The sequence below is a fragment of the Gracilinanus agilis genome, chromosome 5 (genome assembly GCF_016433145.1).
Source record: "Gracilinanus agilis isolate LMUSP501 chromosome 5, AgileGrace, whole genome shotgun sequence".
In the NCBI taxonomy this organism is placed as follows: Eukaryota; Metazoa; Chordata; class Mammalia; order Didelphimorphia; family Didelphidae; genus Gracilinanus; species Gracilinanus agilis.
In genome coordinates, this window is record NC_058134.1 from 168273465 (window position 1) to 168296874 (window position 23410).

Here is a 23410-nt window from a genome sequence, read left to right on the forward strand (position 1 = left end):
TCAAAAGTATCAATAAGCACATGAGAAAGTGTTCCAAATCTCTAATAATTAGAGAAATGCAAATCAAAACAACTCTGAGGTATCACCTCACACCTAGCAGATTGGCTAAAATGAAAGAAGGGGAGAGTAATGAATATTGGAGAAGATGTGGCAAAATTGGGACATTAATGCATTGCTGCTGGAGCTGTGAACTGATCCAGCCATTCTGGCTGGCAATTTGGAATCATGCTCAAAGAGCTATAAAAGAATGCCTGCCCTTTGATCCAGCCATACCATTGTTGGGTTTGTACCCCAAAGAGATCATGGATAAACAGACTTGTACGAAAATATTTATAGCTGCGCTTTTTGTGGTGGCAACAAATTGGAAAAGGAGGGTATGTCCTTCAATTGGGGAATGGCTGAACAAACTGTGGTATATGCGAGTGATGGAATACTATTGTGCTAAAAGGAATAATAAACTGGAGGAGTTCCAGGTGAACTGGAGAGACCTCCAGGAACTGATGCAGAGCGAAAGGAGCAGAGCCAGAAGAACACTGTACAAGAGACTAATATACTATGGTAAAATCAAATGTAATGGACTTCTGTACCAGCAGCAATGCAATGACACAGGACAGCTCTGAGGGATTTATGGTAAAGAACGCTACCCACATTCAGAGGAAGGACTGCAGGAGAGGAAACATATAAGAAAAACAACTGCTTGAACACATGGGTTGGGGTGGACATGATTGGGGAATGTAGACTCGAAACTACCACACCAATGCAACTACCAACAATTTGGAAATAGGTCTTGATGAAGGACACATGACAAAACTAGTGGAAATGTGCATCGGCCATGGGTGGGGGGAGTGCAGGGGGTGAAGGGGAAAGTAGGAGCATGAATCATGTAACCATGTTAAAAATGAATATTAAAATGTTTTTAAAAAAGCAAAAAAAAACCTACCCATTCTCAGAATATTTATTTTTATTCATAATTGGAATGAAAATGGAAATTCAAATGGAAACTGGAAAAAGAAATGTTAAATTTCAGTTAGATGATATTTTTTTAAAAGATGTAATTTTTTCCTCACTGAGTTCCTAAAATCTATCCATGGAAACCTTGAGGGTTAAGAACTCTCTTGATAATCTTATCTCCAAATATCCAATTATCACCTCTAGGCAGGATAATGATAGGAATAGACCCAGGGGACTCCCTAGATGAAGAAACTTCATGAAACTTCATCTTCCAATTCATGTCAACACCTTCTCTGTATTTTGTAGTCTAAGAGTTGCTCAAATCAATGGAAGTTCAATGCCTTGCTCAAAGTGACACAGCTGATGAGACTTGAACTTGTCTTTCTGATTCCGGTACCTCACAAAGCCTCCTACTTGGAAAAAAGAATTGGTGATTCTAGAGCTCATATATATTGAGCACTGATCTAGCTAGCCCTTTTGGAGATGCACATTTATCAGAATATCAGTTATGATTCCTTTGGCCACTATTCCCTCTTGTTAGATTGCCCCAGATAGACAATTCCTAAATCTGTATCTCCAGTTCTAGTCTCTCTTCAGAACTCCAGCCCTACATTATCAACCACTTGCTGGACATAATGAGAATGTCCCAAAAGTATTGAAAATTCTGTATATCAAAAGTAAAATTCATCTTCTTTTCTTGTAAACTGATTCCTTTCTTCCATTTGAGTTGATGTTACTCAGGTTCAAATAATTGGAATCATATTTGACAACCCTCGTGTTGTAGAGTTGTCAGTTTTAACTCCATATTTTCTCTTCTATCTGTGCCTTTAACTCCATTCGCACAGACACCACCCTAGTTCTTAATGGTTATCTCCTCAATGATTGCCATAACCTCTAGACTGAGCTCTTTGTTTCCACTCTCTACCTATTCAACCTCTCATCTATACAGATGCCAAATGTTCATCCTAAGGCACAATTCTTACCATGCCACTCCCCTGCTCACAACCTTTCATAGAACTTATTGCCTGTAGGATAAAATACAAACTTCCTCCTGACATTTAAACCCACTGCAATTTGACTCCAATCTATCCAGCCTTATTTCATGATTCCCTTCATACTAGATTCCAACCAAATTGCACCAACTACACATTTCTAAAATGTGGTCTTATCCTCTCTCCTGCTTCCATGCTCTCACATTACCAAAAACTCCATATTTCAAAATAATTACCTTTTCTCAAGGTCAGATGCCAGCTCCTACCCAAAACATTCTCCCATCTACCCAGTTGTCAGCATTTTTCCCTCAACAAATAATCTTGTGTTATTCTTGTATGTGTGCATATTAAGTAACTCGTGTTTGAATTATTGAATTGAATTAATTTGTCTTCTCTCACTAGAATGAAAGCTCCCTGACAGTGTCATCTCATTTTTGAATACCCAGCACCAAGCACAGAACCACACATGTCCTATATCTGATGGCATTGAAGATGTTTAATTAATGTTAACCTATTGAAAATCATCTAATACCAAAAATTAATTGATGGGACAACTTTAATGAATTAAGTTCTTTCTATTGTCATATTCCCCATCTGGAGTGACACGGCTAGATAAATTTGGAACTGGACCAACTGAGTTCAAAACACAGCTCTATAATTTATTACATATATAACTCTGGCCAAGTCACAACAATTCCTTAGGCCTTGTTTTCTTCATTTCTAATTGGACTAGAGAGCCATTAGAGTCCCTTCTAGCTCTAAATCTAAATCTTATTTTTAAAACAAAATTATTTATCTATATGATGATAAGCCACTAGTGTCTACTTACTCAATCAAGTGAGTAAGATCACCTGGCAAATTTGCAATGGTCAGAACACTGGACTTTTAGTCATAGAATTTAGGTTTGAATCATCGCTCTACTTCTTAGATTCTAGGATCAAAGATTTAGAGCGGCAAGGGACCTCAATGACCACTAAACTCATCTTCATTTTACATGGAAGGAACCAAGGCCAGGAAGGTCATATTACTTGCTCAGGCTTACAGAGTTAATAAGGGTCTCAGGCACAGTTTTAACCCATATCTTCCTAATTCTAAGTCCAACACTCTAGAAATCATTATATGGAATTGTTTATTTAACTGGGTGGGGAGAGGGAGAAGGAACAACAGATTTCTCCTCGCGGTTATTTTTGGCTTAGTCTTTTACATTAGCCTTTATTCTTCCTGGAATGAGATACATAGGGCATATTATAGGAACGCATCATACAACATGGGAAAAGAGACTTAAAATCTGGCAGTCGCTAATTTAGAAAGTCAACTAACCATAAGCATATGATAGAGAGGTGATTAGAGTACTCTAAAAATGTCCCACTTTATATTTCCTTTGTCTAAAGTCATACTATACCTCTGGGACCAAGTCACAATCTCTCTCTCATGGTTTCTTCACCTACATATAATGTAATGCCTCTTTCTAGTTGCTGATAGAAGCAGAAAAATAAGAGTGGTTCTGTTGTCATTGTGGAGTCCTGTCTGATTCTTTGTCACCCCATTTGGAGTTCTTTTGGAAAAGATACTGGAGTGGTTTGCCATTTCCTTCTCCGGCTTGTTTAACAGATGAGGAAATTGAGGCCAACAGAGTTAAGTGACTTGGCCAGGAACACACACAGGCCAGATCTAAACTCATAAAGGTGAGTATTCCTGATTCTGGGATTGGCACTCTATCCATTACCATTATACCACCTAGCTATCCCAACAATCGTACAAGGAAAACTAATACAATTTACTTGTGAAGAAGCACAGTCTCTTAAATAAAATATCAAAGAGACACAGATTGTTCTGAGGACCAGAAAGAGCATTGTGGCCCATCAGTTCATTTGCAAATGACTGTTTTTAAGAGTTTTAAAGTTTGGGTCTGACAAAATTATAAATCAAATAACTGTTTGAAAATTGTGGGGTGATTTTATAAGGACTTCTGGGTTCATATATGATGCAAACATGGGATTCTCAAGTTTTACCTATAGGTTGAGTCACTGAGTTCCAAGAAGCACTAACTTGAAGGTATAAAAAAGAAGCTATCAGGAAGTCATAGAAAGAGATAAACAGAAGCAGTGAGAAGGTAAGCTAAGTTCTGGAGAAGTCAGAAGAATCTTGAGACTGAATTTAGAACTGACAGGAGCCCAGTGAACCAGAAGGCTTTTTAGCGACATTTCAGGAGGTCTATTGATTGCAAGACAGGCATTGTTTCCAGTTTAGCTAGGAAAAGGTTAGGTCACCTGAGAGTTCTTCAATTTTCTGTGCTGATAAAAGGGAGAAGAGCTGAATCCTGTAGCTGCTGGAGGATTGAGTTTGAAGTTTTCTAATGCCATCTATAGCCCAAAAAAAGGGAAACTTCACAGGGGTGCTTGGTTGCCCTTAATTACCTTCTCTGATTTAAGAAATAAAAAAGGAGTGGGGTGGTATAGCTTTTTCATCTGCTTTGCTGTGAGAAGAGGACTGGCTCTGCAGAGAGCCTATTCGATTAAAGCAAAATCCCCTTGCCATTTGAAGATCTGAAAAGCTTGGCAGCTCTCTGGCTTATGGAAACTGCTTGTCACTGAAAATCATGTAACATCTTTTTTTTTTTTCATCTTCCTATTGAGGGGTGACTGGGACTTTAACAGTACTTCATGAGCTCCGGAGTGGAAGAATTAGTTTTGCCTAGAAGGAAAGAAGTGTCTGTGCTTGCACAGAAGTAGCTTCATGTAGTCCAAATTGTTCCCAAAGGGATCAAAGACACCAAAGCCTACATTTCAGAGATGCGAGTTGCCTAGGCAAAAAGTTTGCCTTTTCCTGTATTTCCCTTCTAGAATTCTATAAATATGTGTTCCCTGTTTCCCATAGAAACCACATACATTGCTAGAAGAGTGTAATCAAGGTTTATAGGGCAACAAAATATTGCTGCTTTAGGAGTAAAAATCATAATTAATAATTGTATGAGAAATAAAATTTGTAATTATTCCTGACCTTTTCTTCTGAAGAAATATTGTGAATATGATTTCATTACTTTTGTCTAATCATTTAGTAAATATGGTTCAGAGTCAATGATGTCACCATCCTAAAAGAGGGAATACATTGATACTAGCTCAGAAACTATAAACATATGGCTCTCTCAATCTCTGTCTCTTTGTTTCTCTGCCTCTGTCTCCCCATCTCTCTCTAGAGTCTCATTTTCCTTTTCCTTCTACACTGTTAACCTCTAGGATTCAGAGAAAATGAATAGTGAGTTACAGTCAGGGGCTATGTTATACCCCACACCCTCCTCCCCAACACCAATCCTACAGGTTGGGGTAACTGAGCCTGCTCAGAGAGTTAGCAACAGACACAAACAGAGACAGAAAGACACAGAATCACAGAAAAAGCTGGAGAAACAGAGAGTCAGGGCCCACATTATTCATAGGATACATATAAAATTAGGAAATTGTACTACAGCGTTTCTAAAGTGCATTCTGACTCTTAAATCTTGAATCCTCTGATTCTACCACCAGTAAAACTTTTTCTATTCTGATTTGTGATCCCTGACTTAGCCAGCAGATGTCCTCATTCACTAATGTTAGCATCTCTGCACCATAATAGTGTCCGATCTCAAATTTCAGTATGGAATAAACTGTACATTTAAGAGATTCACTGTTTTAATAAAAAGCATCTTGAGTGCTGCCTGAGCTGAAGGGTGTCTATGTCAGCATGTTTTGTTTGTTTTTTTTTGTTTTTCTGCAATAGTCAGAACCACAGAAGACAACAGGGGAGCACTGAACTTCCCACTTAAGGCATAAGTCCAGGAAGAAGAGGAGAGTATTTCATCTTTACTTCCATAGCTGCATTAATGGCTTACAACATTCTTCCTTTTCATATCCTTCCTCATCTATTGCCTATAAACATTCTCAGTTTTCCTTTAAAATAAAAATCCTTTTTCTAGAGCTAGTCACCCCAGCTTTCTCTCCATTGTCTCCATAGTCGTTCATCACTTGCAATCTGGCTTCCACCCCTTCTCATCTTTCTGAAACGGTTCCCACAAAACTCACCAATAATCTCCTAATTACCTAACCGGATACCCTTTCCTCTTTGACTTATCCTTGGGTCACCCTTGTTGTTTGTGTAGTATATGTTCCTGTAGACTCACTCCAACCACCTTCTAGTATCATTAGGATCATAAACTTACCGATAATAAGATGTTATTAAGAACAACAACTAGCATTTGCATAATGGTTTTTATGTGGAAAGAACTTTATATGTGTCTCATTTTTATCTTCCCAACCACCCTGAGAAGTCATTATTGTCCTTATTTTACAGAGGAGGAAACTAAGGCTGAGAGAGATTAAGTGAGTTGTGGTCTATCCTCTATGCCACCTACCTTCCTTGGAATGGACTTTTAAGAGTCATCTAGGCCAGATGCATGACTTTACAGAAAAGGAAGCTGAGGTCCAGAGAAGTACGCCAACAGAGGTGGCAGAGACAATAGTCAAGTCCAGGTCACCTGACTCCAAATTCTATGCTCTTTACAGGGTTTACCTCTGCCCTTGATTTCCATGACCCTGTACTCTCCTGGTAATAATTCTGGTTCTCTGATTGTTCCTTCTATCTAATTTGATGCCTCTACTTGCTTCTTCTATCTTTTAGAGGGAGAATTTCCCTGGCCTCTTTCTCTCTCTTCTGTCTACACTTTCTCCCTTGTTAGCCTCATCCTTTAACAATGGCAATATTCAGACAATTATTCAGAGGACTCTGAAATCTTTATTTCTACTCCCAGGTCCAGGCTCCTTTCTTCCACTGCCTACTAGACTTGTGGACCTATAGATCCTGCCTCATTCCTCCAACCAACGCCCCTAAAAAAAAAGAACAGATCGCATCATCTTGCCATTAGTCCCATTTTTATTCCCACTGATATCAGTGGAATTTAGACCCTGTTGATTTCTCACTTTAACTACCTACCACAACAGCCTCCCCATGCTCTCCATACCTCCATTCTATCTCTCTTCTGATCTGCCTTCCATACATATGCCAGATGAATTTTCCTAATTCCTAATATAGAAATATAATCACTAGTCTTTTGGTACAAAGTCTCAATAGGGTCCTTCTAAATTATCCATTGAAATCTTCATGCTGGCATTCAAGACCCTTATCTAGATCCAATGCTTATTCCCAGGCTTTTTTTCACAATACCCTCTCTCATATGCACAATGATTAAGAAGAAAAAAAAATTCACTATCCCCCAAACACATCTTGTGTTTCCCTGCTTCCATAACTTGAAAGTCCTATTCATCTCTCAAGGCCAATTCAGGTGCTACCTTTTGCATGATGCTGCCCCTGATTTCCCTTCCAGAAATTGTTTTTACCTTCTCTAGATTGCCATAGATTGCACTTTGGGCCTCTCTTACAAGCATAAATAGGCTCTTCTCCATTTGAACAACAGCTGGAGAACTGCATTAAGCTCTTAAGACTGAATCTTGGCTCACAGCTACCATTTAAGAAAGGACATTGAACAACTAGAGGCAGACACATCCACAGGAAGATGATGAGAATGGCAAGAACCCTCAAAAAAAACATGCTATCTGAAGATAAATTTTGGATCAGATTCTTTTATCTTGAAGAAAAGAAAACCAAAAGGAGATAAAGAATAAAGGCCTGTTGTATTGAAAAGAGATAAGACTTATTCTGCCTTAGTTCAAGAGGAAAACCTAAGAACAAGGGACAGAAATTAGCAAGAAACAAATGTAAGCTAAAAGTAAGGATGTGAGAAGTTCTTAACAATACAAAGTAAAGTAGAATGGACAACCATAGGAGCTATTGAGTTCTTAATATCACTGGAGATCATCAACAATGTTGTACAGATCAATTCCAGTAGAGGTCTACGCAATACCATCAATTCCTACCAACCCTAACATTCTCTGCATGTCTTATCTCCAGTACTAGACTGTATGGTCCTTGTGGGCAGATATAAGAACTATTCATCTTTGCATTTGCTACAAGTGTCTATGATACTGTTCTACACAGAATAGGCTCTGAATAAAGGATCAAGATAAATCCTAAGACATTTATTTGTCTTCTTAGTATGTGGCAAATGGGACTTACATAAAAAATGACATCCTACACACAAAAAACCATTTGGCAAATAACAAGGCTGCATTCTCCATATCTTGCACACAATGCATTAATTCACTTTGGTTCATCTTTTAAAAATCATATCAAGCTATATGTAAGATTTATAGATAGCTAGAGAATAGGTATCATATATTAAACTACCAAAAACCATTTTTTTTTAATTTAAGGAACAAAGAAGAGAAGTGCATCATATTTCCTAATGAATTTAAAAGTTGAATAAATTATCACAAGGGTGGGGGAGTTCTGTCATAAATATACCTTCAATAGTGATGTTTTTCACTAGTACAGGCTTCACCACTTTGGACCCCATGAGGATCCCTGTAGTCCTCCAGTACAGTATGTTTGTGCCTGATTTTAACATGACCTGTAAAGATAAAAGAAAGTCACTGCAAATTAAGCAAGTCTACGTTACTTCTAAATATACTAGAAAGTTAACAATCTATTCACTTGTGCCATTGTCTTTTTAATGTACCATTTATTTGTTTTTAACATTATTTTTTATTTTAAGTTCCAAATTCTCTCCCTCCCTCTCACCTCTCCCCCATCCATTAAGAAGACAGGAAATGTAATATCAATTATACTTGTGAAATCATGTAAAGCATATTTCCAAATTAGCCATGTTCAAAAAGAAAAAGCAAGTTAAAAATTATGCTTCAATTTGCATTCAGATCCCATCAGTTCTTTCTGTGGAGGAAGGTAGCATTTTTCATCTCACGTCCTTCAAAATAGTTTTAGATGCTTGCATTAAATAGAATAGCTAAGTTATTTATAATTGATCATCTTACAATATTGCTGGTATAGTGTACAATGTTCTTCTGGTCATCACTTCACTTTGAATCAGTTTGTATAAATCTTCCCAGGTTTTTTTCTGAAACCATCCTGCTTATCACTTCTTTTAGCACATTCATAGTTCATCTCAATCATATATTACAACTTGTTCAGACAATTGTTCAAACAATTGATGCATTTCCCCTCAATTTCCAATTCTTTTCTACCACAAAAAGAACTGCTAAAAGAATTTTGTACAAATGGGACATTTTTCTTTGATATCTTTGGGATTCAGACATGCTAGTGACAATACTAGTCAAAAGTTTTATAGTCTTTGGGGTATAGTACCAAATTGCTCTCCAAAATGGTTGGATCAACACCATTTTCTACTAGAAAGTATCAAACTTTCATTCATCTAAACCAGTGATTCCCAAAGTGGGTGCTACCATCCCCTGGTGGGTGCTGCAGCGATCCAGGGGGGCAGTGATGGCCACAGGTACATTTATCTTTCCTATTAATTGCTATTAAAATGTTTAAAAAATTAATTTCCAGGGGGCTAAGTAATATTTTTTCTGGAAAGGGAGAGGTAGGCCAAAAAAGTTTGGGAACCACTGATCTAGACTCTACCAATTTAATTCAAAACTAGTGACACAGGTTTCATGGAGGCTCTACTAAAGTTGACTTTAATAGTCTCTATATAGAAAAGGTTCACCAAGCAATTGAACTGATTGAGAGAAGGTGGACTTTTCCATTTCAGAGACTAAAGAAGTGATAGCAAAGTCCTTTATTTAAAATATTTATTTACACTATGGGCCTCTTTTTAGAGTGTGAAAGTCTCAACCTTTTATTTATCTATACAGTTAGCAGCAACTCAAAGCTGCCTCTGAGAGCTCTGAAAACAAAAAAAAAGTTAAATAATAAGTTTGTTTGCTTATTTCAAAATCAATCATCCCATTAAGCTGTGGAAGCAACAACAGCAAATGACAAGAAGGTAGTGTGATTGCTCTATCAAAGTGTACTTCTCTAGGTTTGATTTTCCTAGCCAGTGATTCTGTTCTTATCACTTCCAAATCCTGTTAACTTTCTCTTCTACCTCCATGTTGACACAACAGCTCTAACTAGGACAGACTTACTATCACTTCTTTAGACTCTGAAATGGAAAAGTTCACCTTCTCTTTGTCTTGTTCACTCAGTTAAATTGCTTGGTGAACCTTTTCTATATAGAGATTATTAAAGTCATCTTCAGTAGAGCCTCCATGAAGCCAAAGTCACTAGTTTCTAATTAAATTGGTAGAGTCTAGATCACTGATTCCCAAAGTGGGTGCTACCACCCCCTGGTGGGTGCTACAGCGATCCAGGGAGACGGTGATGGCCACAGGTGCATTTATCTTTCCTATTAGTTGCTATTAAAATTTTTTAAAAATTAATTTCCAGGGGGCTAAATGATATTTTTTCTGGAAAGGGGGCAGTAGGTCAAAAAAGTTTGGGAACCACCGGTTCCAGATGAATGAGAGTTTGATACTTTCTCGTAGAAAATGGTGTTGATCCAACCATTTTGGAGAGCAATTTTGGTACTATTGCCTAAGGACCTGTGCCAGGCAGGGATATGCTCATTGGCAAAGATGGTTCAAGAAAGCCTCTTTGGCATCCCCAGATCTTTATTCTCCATTCCTTCATTATCCCTCTACTGAATCTTCCCCAGACCCTGGCAATGCCCCTTATGACTCTGCTAGTACCTAAAGTTATTTAACATGAACTATTTCCACCACTAGAGGCACTCTTCTCAATTATAAAATTAAACTAATTTTCCTTTTGCATTTTAGATTTGTTCAGAGAACATTTTTTCATTGATCCAATCAGACATCCTTACTCTGCTGTGTAAGCTTGAGTTGGCCAAACAGCCCATTAAAGAAAGCCTCAACAGCCACTCATTTTATGTTGCACAGGAATGAAAAAAAGTACTTGTCATCTTGTGCCAGGAAAGGCAAAGAAAGTAGTATTCACATCTTCACAATCTAGAAGGAACATTCGTATAAGTGAGTTTAATAAAATATTACCATCACTTAGGGCCAGAGATAAAGAAATGCCCTTAAGCAGTACATTCCATTAAGTCTCAAAGAATGCAGAGAGAGAGAGAGGGAGAGAGAGATAAAGAGAGAGAGAGAGACAGAGAGAGAGACACAGACACAGACACAGACACAGACACAGACACAGACAGACAGACAGACAGACAGACAGACAGACAGACAGAAAGAGAGAATCCCCACAACAAAATTTTTTATTTAATCTGCATTATTAACATTTTCATCATTTTAAAAAATGTATATAATAAAATGATAAACCAAACCCTGATTTATGTGAGTGACTAGTTTCTGAGATATAAATAAATACATACATTGAACATTTTCAAATCAGCTTAGTTCAAGCTGGCTCCAGCCAACTCCTGATCATAATGTTGTTAGTTGTGCTAGCTTTTAGCCCTTCTAAAAGGGTTTCATTGGTGAAGGTGATAATAAATCAACACATATCATTCATCAGTAAGTTTAAAGCCCTCAACATTTCTGCATAATGATTTTGCATGACCCAATCTTCTGCCCACTCTGCTTGGAAGCAGAAGTTACAAGAATAGAGGTTGGTAGGAAAAATAAAAATCTACGTCAAGGGGCAGCTAAATATCACAATGGACAGAGCACCAGACCTGGAGTCAGAAGGACTTCAGTTCAAATGTAGCCTAAGCCTCTTCATAGTTGTGTGATCCTGAGCAAGTCACTAAATCCCAATTGCATAACTGGTGCTGCTCTTCTGTCTTAGAACTAATACACAGAGCCTACTAGTCTAAACCAGAAAATTGAGGCTTAGAGAAGATAATTGACTTGTCCAAGTTCATACAAGTATTAAACTGCATAACTGGGATTTGAACACAAGTCCTCTGACTCCAGAGTTGTACTCTCTTAAATATGTCTTTTCCCCTTTCCCTTCATTAAAACTAAAAGCAATAATACCTAAATTAATCTTCTTATTCAGGGACATCCCAATTAAATTACTAAAAAATTATAGTAATGTTTATTTGAAAAAGCATAGATTCTAGTTTTAGGGATAAGAAGTAACTATTTGGGGAAATTTGTTTGGACAATATTGATTCCAAGAAAGAAGGTCAGAGTTTTTTTTAAAGAATAAATATATATCCTGGATGATGTCTTCTATGATATGGGGGAAGAGAGAAAGGGGCTGAGACAATTGTAAATAAATTCTATAAATTTAAAAAATTCTTTAAATTTCAAAAAACCTAAAGGCAACTTCTTTCTTGACTGGAAATTACTGTACTTTACTACTTCTAATTAGCGTCCTTTTTTGTTTCTTTTCCTGCATTAAATATCAAATTATTTAAAGTGAAATGTGAGTGAAAAAGGGAAAATAAAAATGAAAATAATGGGAATAAGAGAGGGAAAAGACCATAAGACTTACAGAATGAGAACCCCATTCTCCATTGTCTGTCAGTTTTACCCACTTCTCTGTGGTGGAGTCCATCTCCTGGCACTGGTCATTTTGTATCTGTGAATTAAACACAAAGGCCCTATTTGAGCATCCTGAAAAATAGTCTCCATTTTCTTTTGTAGCCAGCACAGGACTATCCATAAGAAATTCTACCAATACACAGTAAACAGAGATCCTTCATTATGAATAATTCCGGGAAGGATACATAGCAAAGCTTCAGGTATTTAATGGTGACTAAGAAAACAGTTATGCCCTATAGCTATATGTAGTTTGCCTATAGCTAAGGATTGACATTATTGGAAGGAAATTGATATGACAGTAAAAAGTATGAAGAGGCTGGATTAGTAAGCATTTGGAAAGTATTTATAGCAGAAAAATTACTAAACAAAGCAATCATGTTAATATGAACCGAAAGTTAACCAGCTCATCAAAATGTTACGAACAAACCATTTTCCTACAACAAATTGCTACTTAAACCAGGTGAGTAGATAGGTTAGTGACTGAGCCCTATGTCAAAGTCCTAAATTTTTATTCTATGGCAAACATTAATGCTAAATCACCAAAAAATTAATAATGACTATAGTTAACATGATTCTCTCCACATTCTTCTTATTTAGAATAATATAGTTCTTTTTAACATCAATGTCACTGCATTTGCATCAATGTCAGAGCCAAAAAAACAAAAACAAAAACACCTTTCCTCTTAATAGAATTCTTTCTTAGGACATCTTGTTTCCAAACCTCCAGAAGAGAAAAACAAAAAGTATCAAGAAATTATGAAAAACGGGGAATCATGGGAATCAGGGAGGAAAAACAAAGTTAAAATTTGCTCTTGTTTGACTAGCAAAGAGAGTTGAAATTAGAAATCAGAATTCTTATCTTTTCCTCCTTATCTTAAGTGACCATTTTCCTACCTTCTCTAGCTCTCTCCACCTCTCCTTGGTCCCTGGCCCAACAACATTAAGGGGGGAAAGAGATTACTTCAAAGTGCTACTTATAGTAGAACACGTTCTATAATAATGACATCATTATAAATACAAACAACTTTGAAATCCTTGAAATTGCTGATCACAGAAATAATCAATCATGATTCCAGCAGACTGAAGTCAATGCATGTTAACTATCTCCTGATTAAAAGGTGATGTACTCCAGATATAGAATGAGAGGCGTTTTTTGGACATGGAGAATACAGAAATTGATTTTGCTTTATTATAAGCATTGATTACAAAAAGTTTGTATTTTTTCTCTTTTTTCCCCTTTTAGATAGGGAAGGGAGAAAACACATGTTTATTTACTGGAAAAATAAAACGGAGGGAAATCACACACAAAGAGTTAATACAAATAATGATCCCCCCAAAGTGGTCACATGTAGTCAGCTTCACATTATTCAAAGTTAAAATTATGTAAAATGTGGTCACTGATTTGCAAAATGTAAAATATGGTTCTATTAGTTTTTGGCCAAGGGAAACATGCAGTCTAAACCTGAATATTTCTACTAATTGGTTGGAGCAAGATTCAAATCCAGGTTTTCCAACTCCAAATCTGTTATTAAAAAACAAACAGGCCTCAGCCACTTCCCAGCTGTGTGACCCTGGGCAGGTCACTTGACCCCCATTGCCCACCCTTACCACTCTTCCACCTATGAGACAATACACCGAAGTACAAGGGTTAAAAAAAAAACAAAAAAAAACAGGGGGCAGCTGGGTAGCTCAGTGGATTGAGAGCCAGACCTAGAGATAGGAGGTCCTAGGTTCAAATGTGACCTCAGACACTTCCCAGCTGTGTGACCTTGGGCAAATCACTTGATCCCCATTACCTACCCTTACCACTCTTCTGCCTTGGAGCCAATAGACAGTATTGACTCCAAGACAGACAGTAAGGGTTTTTAAAAAAATAAAAAATAAAATCAAACAGAAAGCTGAATGCACAGAACGTAAAAATAAGGCTTAGATTCCCAACTATTCTTTTAGCCAGAAGCAGCTTATACCATAGCGCAAACCCAGTAAATCTAGCTCCTAATTAGTGCCAATAAGGAATCCCCTGAAGTCATCTGTATTTAAGTCAACACTATTAAAAGTTGTCATTGTATAAAATATGGTGATTGGTTTTAGCCCAATAGAAATATGTAGTGTAAATTCAAATAATTCAACCACCTGAGGGGATTATTTGTTGGCATAAGTCAGGACCTGGTAACTATAGTAGAAAGAACAGGAAAGAGAGGACCTGAGTTGTAGGTGGAACTGGCAAAAAATAGACTTGGGGATCTCAGGCTACTCACTTAACCTTTCTTTCTCTCAGTTTAAACATCTGTAAATGGAAAGATGGCTTATTTCCTCTAACATTGTCTTTAGCTTTAAAATCCTATGTTTTTCCCAGGTACCTGGTCGAGTAATTTTCATGATAACAAAGCACACTGCAATTTGTTAGCATCCTGCTGATGAGAGTCACTGTCATTTCTTCCCTTATTACTCATCAAGGATCAACAGAATGAGTCAGAGATTTAGCACTTAAGGCAAGAACAGGAGCAGCCTGTGAATCTTGGGCAGATAAAACAAGGAAATAGATGTACTAGACATCATCATTCCTTCTGTCAATTAACAGGGAAAACAAAAGCATTGCCATTGTAAATGCCAAAGAATGAAACTTTATGTCTCCCTAGCACTACTAACAGTCATAGCAAAGACTCCTATGTGAAAGGCAAAATTAGAATCTGCATTTAGGGAGGGCTGGGAAGCTGGCCATAGCTCATTCCTCTCCAGACTTAACCCTGGACCTTCTCAACCCTATCTCAGTTCTTCTTGAAATTCACTCCAGCCCTGGAATAATTCACTCATTGGAAGTACTCTTAGGCTCTTTTGCCTCTCCCTCTGAAGATGTCTCCTTCCAAAACCTCCATTAAGGAGTGTGCCCAGGCTGGCCATGGCTCATTCATAGTCAAGGTGCCCAAAGACTTCCTCCACTACCTCCCTGTGTTGGGTACCATACATTTCCCACAACTTTTCAGATTATTCTTGTTGTCTTCCTCCATTAGCATGTAAACTCCTTAAGGAGAAGAGATGGACTATTTTTCTTTTTACTTTCTTTGTATTTGTATTCTTAAGCCATAGTAGAGTGCCTGGAACATAGTAAAAAACCACTTAATGAATCCTTGTTGACTGAAGTAGCATTAAAGAAACTGAAGAGGTTAGATTTAGAAGTTTAAAGGAGTTGATTCAGAATAGGCCTCCCCAAATTTACCTATCCAGGCAGTACAAAGAACAGATATAAGTGATTACTTTTAAATTTCAGCCTGCTAAGCCTATCAGAGAAAAAAAGAAGTAGGGAAAGGGGAGGGGGGAAGGGGGAGAATGGAGGAAAAGGGAAGGAAAAAAGGAAGGAAGGAAGGAAGGAAGGAAGGAAGGAAGGAAGGAAGGAAGGAAGGAAGGAAGGAAGGAAAGGAAGGAAAGGAAGGAAAGGAAGGAAAGGAAGGAAAGGAAGGAAAGGAAAGGAAGAAAGGAAGAAAGAAAGGAAGAAAGGAAGAAAGAAAGGAAGAAAAGAAGGAAGGAAGCTCTTAATACTTGAATGACTGTCTCTTCTCAAGTTCATTTTATCTATGTACCCACAGAGTCTCCAATTTGTTCAATCATTATTCAGTCCTGTATAACTCTTTGTAACCCCATTGGGATAGCACAAAGCATAAACCACAAGGTTTTCATGTACTCCAGGAAACATTTCACAAATGAAGTGGCTGCTATAGGAGAAAATGTGTAACTTGGGTATTATTTAGCAGTTTAAATATTCCACTGAATTTTAGAGCTGGAATGGGATTTAGACATCACGGAATCCTATTCCTCATTTTCAAGACTATTTTTGTAATTAAGGGAATTGAAGGGGGAAATGACAGAATGGGAAGGAAAGGACAGACAGGGAAAGGGAAGAAAACATTTACTCAGTGCAAGGGTTCAATGCTTTTGCAGTCACTTGAGTCACAACAGGTATTTTCCAGTTTATAGCAATTAAGCAAATGTTTTAACTAGAGTAGGTAAATTAATTTAAATAACTACTATTCTTTGGGATGCTTAACACTACCATTTGCCAGTCCTTTAGACCTCAAACACAGAAATCCTTTGCTCAGTAGCATTTCTGAAATATTACATCTGAATATGCTTACATAACAAATTAAATCTCCACAGAGAAACACATTTTAAATTATAATGAGAAAAGAAGAGTCCTTTAGATCCAAGATGAAAGTTCTATAAATACCCACAACAGGATTTTAACGAAGTAGTTACTATGATTTAACTCCAGATAAAAGTGAACTTTCCAGGAAATGTCAATTAAGTGATAAGTTCAAACAAAAGGCCAAGTTTTAGTAGCTACAAAAAGAAAGTGGAATTGTCAATTATTGTTTCATAAAATGGAAATAATATGATTTAATGAATTCAAATCACATTATTTCATTTTCCTTTGCAATCTAAAAATAGAAAGAGGGCAAAGCATCAACCAATCCAAGAAAAAAGTAAATTAAATTAAATGACATGCAGTTTAAAAGCAAATAAAATCCAAGCAGCTATAAGAGAATAGAAGAATCCTGACTCCATAGGCAAAAGGTTGAAGGATAGAAGGGGAAGGCAAAGTTTAAGATATCAAAATTCACCTATATCTTCTCCTTTAAATCTAAGTATCTAGTGAAGTTGGAGAAAGGAGAAAGACAAAGAGAAATTCCAGATTTTTTAAAACCCTTACAAAGAATTCGAAGAAGATATTGTTGTCAATATACTGGTATTCAAAGAAGACATAACCAGACTTCTTTAGGTGTACTGCGTAGATCAAAGAAACTGTGCAGTCATCTCGATTAGATTCAATGTAATTTCCACGAGGGATCCAAGAAGAGCTGTGGAAGCAAAGCCAAAAAGAACATCACATTAGTACACAGGACTACCTTCTCTCTTTTCAAACATATGACTGAGTTAAGAAGGTCATTGCTACAGGAGCCAAAGGACAGGACAATACAGAGATGAGGCGTAGTTTTACTAGCAGCCTTCAAAGTCCATATATTTTTAAGGAAAAAGGTAAAATTCTCTTTGTCACTTAACTTCCTGCATCCTGGGGAGAAGCTCTGGGACTGATATTTGTGAGGATACAATCACCTCAAATGTGATCTCTAAAAATACTTAACTGTTCATTCTTCTTAGGTAGAATGGAAAACAGAAGCATTCTTCTCACTAATTTCTAATGTTTAATTATTCATAGCCTGCCACACAAAAGTCCCCCTTTCCTTAAAGATTTACTTAACTTCAAAGTCATTAGACTGGAAAGGCTTTAGCCAGTGTCAACTCTTGTAAATGTTTAACAACAAGCTCCCCAAAAATGTATATCGTACACACTTTTACATTTAATTTACATTATAACATTTTTTCCATTTCTTTATATCTAGACAAGCCCAGCTTAGTAGCATTTGCCAGTCTTGAAGGTGGAAATGCTCAACTGAGAATTTAACAATTACTTCTCCTGAGATAATAAAAGTGTTCTCCAGAAATCTTTTGGCTGTGGCTTATAATTTGTTCCCTCGGATACTTTTCTTTAAAAGCAGAGGAGTTAGAATTGTAAGGCCAAAAGCAATCTTAAAATGGTATTTCTTTTAGTCCAGAGCCCTACAGCTAGTTGTCTAGCACCATTCTTAATAATATCCTACATAAGAACATTCCGTGGGCTTTTTGGTTGAGTCATTTTTATCTCAGAATTCTGAGCTTAATCCTCCCTAATGATGAATTAACATGAACACCATGCAAAAGTAAAATTTCAGGTAAAAAGACATATCCCTCCAATTCCTACAGAAAGGGAAGTTTGTTTAGCAATATATTCCAAATAATAAAATCCTAGCTACAAGCAAAGGGCATAGAGTTCATTAAAATGGAATTTTCCCTACCCCTGCCCTTTAATTTTAGACTTTGGGGACCAAATTGGATTCACTGGTATTTTGTTCAGTCATCTCAGTCATATCCAACTCTTTTTGGCCTCATTTGGGATTTTCTTAGAAAATTACTGTAATGATTTTCTATTTCCTTCTCCAGCTCATTTTATGAATGAGGAAACTGATGCAAATAGGGTTAGATGATTTGCTGAGGGTCCCACAGCTAGTGTCTGAGTCTGGATTTGAACTCTGGTCTAATCTAGGACAGACACTCCATTGTGCCACCTAGCTACTCTTTCACTGGCATAGGGAAATGCCAATGAGGATATTCTTTCTACCAACACAGATTAGTACCTCCTGGGCAATTAATAGTCTTAAGGAAATTAAATGATTTCCCCATGAGGCACAGGTAATACATGACAAGAATTTACATTTCCTCCCAGATATCTTGATTTCAAGAATATGTTTTTTTCCACTACATCATACTTTGAATCTATATAATGCATTTTCCAATGCTACAGAGAAAGGTGAATTAACTTGCCTAAGGTCACAAGAAGAATTAACTACTGACAAAATTCAAAAACAACACAGAACTTCATTTTGATCCTTTTTACATCTTTCACATTAATGTTTTTGCAAGTATTCAAACATGCAAAATTATCCAAGATGTTCAGACACCAAAACTGCAACTTTCTTATTAGTACTTCTGCAAGTAGGATGCAGGTTATATTATTTAGTGGGTACCACCCAGAAAAAAAGTTAAATTTAATAAATACATCCTTAGTCACCCTCAGTCTTTCTCTGGTCAAACCATGCTGAAAATGTTTTCTAATATATATTTCATTAATCACTTTCAATATGTTTCAGCATTTCAGTGTTGCTTTTCTTGTTCACTTTCAATCTTGTCACTACTTCAAAGATCTGTTGTTTCACCACGTGGAAATTCTCTCCAATGACATGGATTGTAACAGTCCCACATGCACACCTCAGTAGGTGTTCTTTATGAATGACAATGGTTGAAAAAATTATCACCTGGTGACCAAAGGAGTTAGTATGGCACAAGGAACAGAGCACTGGGCTTGGAGTCTTGAGTTCAATTATGGCATCTAATACTTACTAGCAGCAAAATCCTGTGCATGTTACTTAACTTCTATCTGCCTCAATTTGCTCTACTATAAAATGGAGATAATAATAGCTCTTACTTTGCAGTATCAAGTGAGATAATATTTGCAGAGATATTAGTGCCTGACACATAGGCATTCAATAAATGACCATTTCTCTCCCCTTTTTGGAATTTAGCTAACTTAGTCCTTATAAGCCAGATCTCCAGATACATATTTTAAAACCTTTCTAGTTTGCCCTCTTGAATTCTCCTGGAATGACCATCAAGAGTCCAAACACTAAGTGAACAGAACCAGAACAATCTGCACAATAAGAATAACGCTGTAAAGCTAATCAATGTGAAACATTTAATAACTCTGATCAATACAATGTTCTAACATGACTCCAAAGGCCTTATGAAGTAAAAACCTATCCACCTCCAGAGAGAGAACTGATGGGTTCAGAGGGCAGACTGAAGCATATTTTTCCTTTCTTTCTTTTTCTTTTTTTTTATCTCAGAACATGGTAATGAAGAAATGTTTTACATAACTTCATATTGATAATGGCTATCGTATTTCTCACTCACTCAATGGATGAGGAAAGAGAGAATTTTGAACTGAAATTTTTTTTTTACTTTTTTAAGAGTCCATACTCAAGTCTGAACAAAGCACAGGACTAAACTTTAAAAATGAACTTGGGAGAAGTAAGTAGTCTTGGAATGCACTGAATAACATTTACAAGGATATAAGAATAACATTTTCTTGTTTTTTTCTGTTCTTCATTATTAGTACTATATTAATTCTTAATAACATTGTAAAGAAAGCATACTGAAACTTTCCTTTTCTCTAAGGATTCTGAGAATGGCTACTGGGAAATCTACTAATCAGGCTGTTTTTGTAATTCTATTGTAAAATATTGTTGTTTTTTTTTAGCTTAAATAACATAACAACTATACTGAGAAATTCTATTAGGGAAAAATATTGATCCAAGGGACACATAAAAGAAACCATGAGAATATTTATAGCTGCACTTTTTGTGGTGGCAAAAAACTGGAAAAGGAGAGTATGTCCTTCAATTGGGGAATGGCTGAACAAATTGTGGTATATGCTCGTGATGGAATACTATTGCACTCAAAGGAATAATAAACTGGAGGAGTTCCAGGTGGACTGGAAAGACCTCCAGGACTTGATGCAGAGCGAAAGGAGCAGAGCCAGAAGAACACTGTACAAGAGACTAATATACTATGGTAAAATCAAATGTAATGGACTTCTGTACCAGCAGCAATGCAATGACACAGGACAGCTCTGAGGGATTTATGGTAAAGAACGCTACCCACATTCAGAGGAAGGACTGCAGGAGAGGAAACATATAAGAAAAACAACTGCTTGAACACATGGGTTGGGGTGGACATGATTGGGGAATGTAGACTCGAAACTACCACACCAATGCAACTACCAACAATTTGGAAATAGGTTTTGATCAATGACACATGATAAAACCAGTGGAAATGTGCGTCAGCCATGGGTGGAGGGATGCAGGGGGTGAAGGGGAAAGTAGGAGCACGAATCATGTAACCATGTTAAAAACGAATATTAATAAATGTTTAAAAAAAAGAAAACATGAGGTTCATGATTCACCCATCCTTCTGAAATTTACCTGATTGTATTGTTAACAACTATAGTAAATCAAAAATTCCTTAAATAAACACTTTAAATAATAAAATTTTTTAAAAGATAATCTTTGATAAGGAATTTGCTTAATAGTTTGTCCAAGTTCAAGGCAACAAGCATTTTGTTAAACACATATCCTGTGCCAATCACTATGCTAAGCACTTCATATTGTCTCACTTGATCTGAGAAGCAGGTGCTATTTTTATCTTCATTTAAACTTGAAGAAACTGAGGCATCTGGAGGTTAAGTAATTTGCTCAGGGTCAAATTACTATTAAGTGTACAAAGCTGGATTTCACCTCAGGCCTTCCTGATTTCAGGCCCAATATTAGAAGTAACATCTACAAATACATTTTAGAAATCACTGAGAGTACCATCAAGCTGCAATTTACCCTGAGAAATTTATACAAGAAAACACTCCATTAACAATACATACACAAGATACTGAGCAACTTCTGTTCAAAGACAGTAGACAACAGATGGATCCCCCTATTAATAAACACCATGAAATTATGAGTTTCCTGCTAGGTGGTCGAAAACTTCATGTGATAAAACTAATAATCAAGTTTGTTAAAGATAGAAAATTGAAACAGAGACTAGGTTAGTCAGTTATGTCACCCAGAACCTAGGTCCTTAAAATCAGAGGATTTAAAGCTGGGAGGAATCTTAGACATCATCTGGTTCATCTCATTTTACAAAGGAAGAAGCTGTTCCCTAACATTTAAATAGTTTGCCTAAAGCTTCAAAAGTTTGGTAAGTAGCAGAGGTGGGATTTGATCCCAAGAACACTCACTATAAATCATTTCAGCAAGCAAGCACCTTCTTTTAAGAACCTTGCTGAAGAGTACCCATCAGGAAAGGATTACATGTGAATTTTTCTGATCACTGAGATTCTTCTGGGTAGCTCAATGGCACAGTGGACAGAGTGCCAAGCCTGAAGTCGGGATGACTCCCCATCCCAAATTCAATTCAAACCAGGGCTCAGACACTAAGGAGTTATATGACCCTAGACAAATCATTTAACCCTGTTTCCCTCAGTTTCCCCATCTTAAAATTAACTGAAGAAGGAAATGGTCACCTGTTCTAGTATCTTTGCCAAGAATTCCTCAAATGGGGTCACAAGAAGTCAGACATGATTGAAATGACCGAACAACAAGAAGATCCTATAAAGAAAAGTGCTAAGGGGCAGCTGGGTAGCTCAGTGGAGTGAGAGTCAGGCCTAGAGACAGGAGATCCTAGGTTCAAACCCGGCCTCAGCCACTTCCCAGCTGTGTGACCCTGGGCAAGTCACTTGACCCCCATTGCCCACCCTTACCAATCTTCCACCTATGAGACAATACATCGAAGTCAAAGATTAAAAAAAAAAAAAAAAAAGAAAAGTGCTAAGTGTCCACTTATAAGACAGGAAAGAGGAAAGACGAGATTGGACAGTGAAGGATTAGGCCTAGGAGCATAAGGATATTTGGTGGGCCTGCTCTCAGGTATATATAATGAAGGTCTAAACTATTCAATTTAGAGTATGAGCAGGGATGTTAGGACTTTTTCTGATCTATTTGGGATGTGGTGAAGAATCAAACTTTTGATTGGTTACTAAACCAGAATTAGGTGGACTATCAAAAGGCATTAAGTAGCAAAAGCAAGATGTTTTCTCTGTTTTTCTTGCTGGTTACATTCAAGTAAAGAGTCAAAGAGTGTTGTAAGCCTCTGGCTGAGGAGAAAGACAAAACCAGCCCCAAGCTCAAGGTCTCTTCCACCCAAGCCTACATGATGCCATGTTCAGATGACCCTAATGTTGCTCCTGTATCTATCAGGTCTATTCCTTCCTGCCTTTAGTTAAGAACTATTAGAGACAAAATGAACTAGATTTCAACCTTGTGAGGATGAAGGGACCAGGAACCTAGATGTTATAGAAAAGAGAATGCCCCCAGTTCAGGGAAATAACTTTGTATTTCTTTCTATTATCTCCACAATTGTCCCTTTGTAAAAGTAAATTCATTTTAATAAGTTAAATGATGCTAGGACACTGATGGAGTCCTGATGACTATAATGGAGATACTAACTATATCTATGATAGATATAGGAGAAAAATATATGAGAATAGGGCCTCAAGCCAAAAGCATTTCAAGAACTTCATAGTCTCTCAGAGAATCCTAAAAGCCTGAAAGGGAAAGAGATTTGTCTCCCTGCATCTGGCCACCTGACAGTAGGAATTGGGGCAAAGACCCCCAAAGAATAACTCCTTCTCAAAATGACATCTAATCTCTGGACTTCGAACATGAAGTTGTCAGATTTGAGTTAACCAGCGCATTCATATATCAAAGCTACATATGGCCAAAAGCCGAGAAAAGGGTTTTCTTTAAAAAGAGTGAGCATTTTTTACCATCCCTATCTAAGGTCAAGTCAATGGCT

The 23410-nt window shown here is 37.1% G+C and overlaps 1 protein-coding gene across 1 annotated transcript in view; it reads right to left on the reverse strand.

The window, feature by feature from the left end:
• Nucleotides 1-23410, reverse strand: part of ELAPOR2 (endosome-lysosome associated apoptosis and autophagy regulator family member 2) — a 236355-nt gene that overhangs the window by 77591 nt on the left and 135354 nt on the right. The window contains exons 4-8 of the mRNA XM_044679057.1: nt 17064-17211; nt 12309-12395; nt 8334-8439; nt 4361-4365; nt 4214-4306 (exon numbers count right to left, since the gene is read on the reverse strand). Of these exons, the coding sequence (XP_044534992.1) occupies nt 4214-4306; nt 4361-4365; nt 8334-8439; nt 12309-12395; nt 17064-17211 (439 nt within the window). The remainder of the gene's footprint in view (nt 1-4213; nt 4307-4360; nt 4366-8333; nt 8440-12308; nt 12396-17063; nt 17212-23410) is intronic.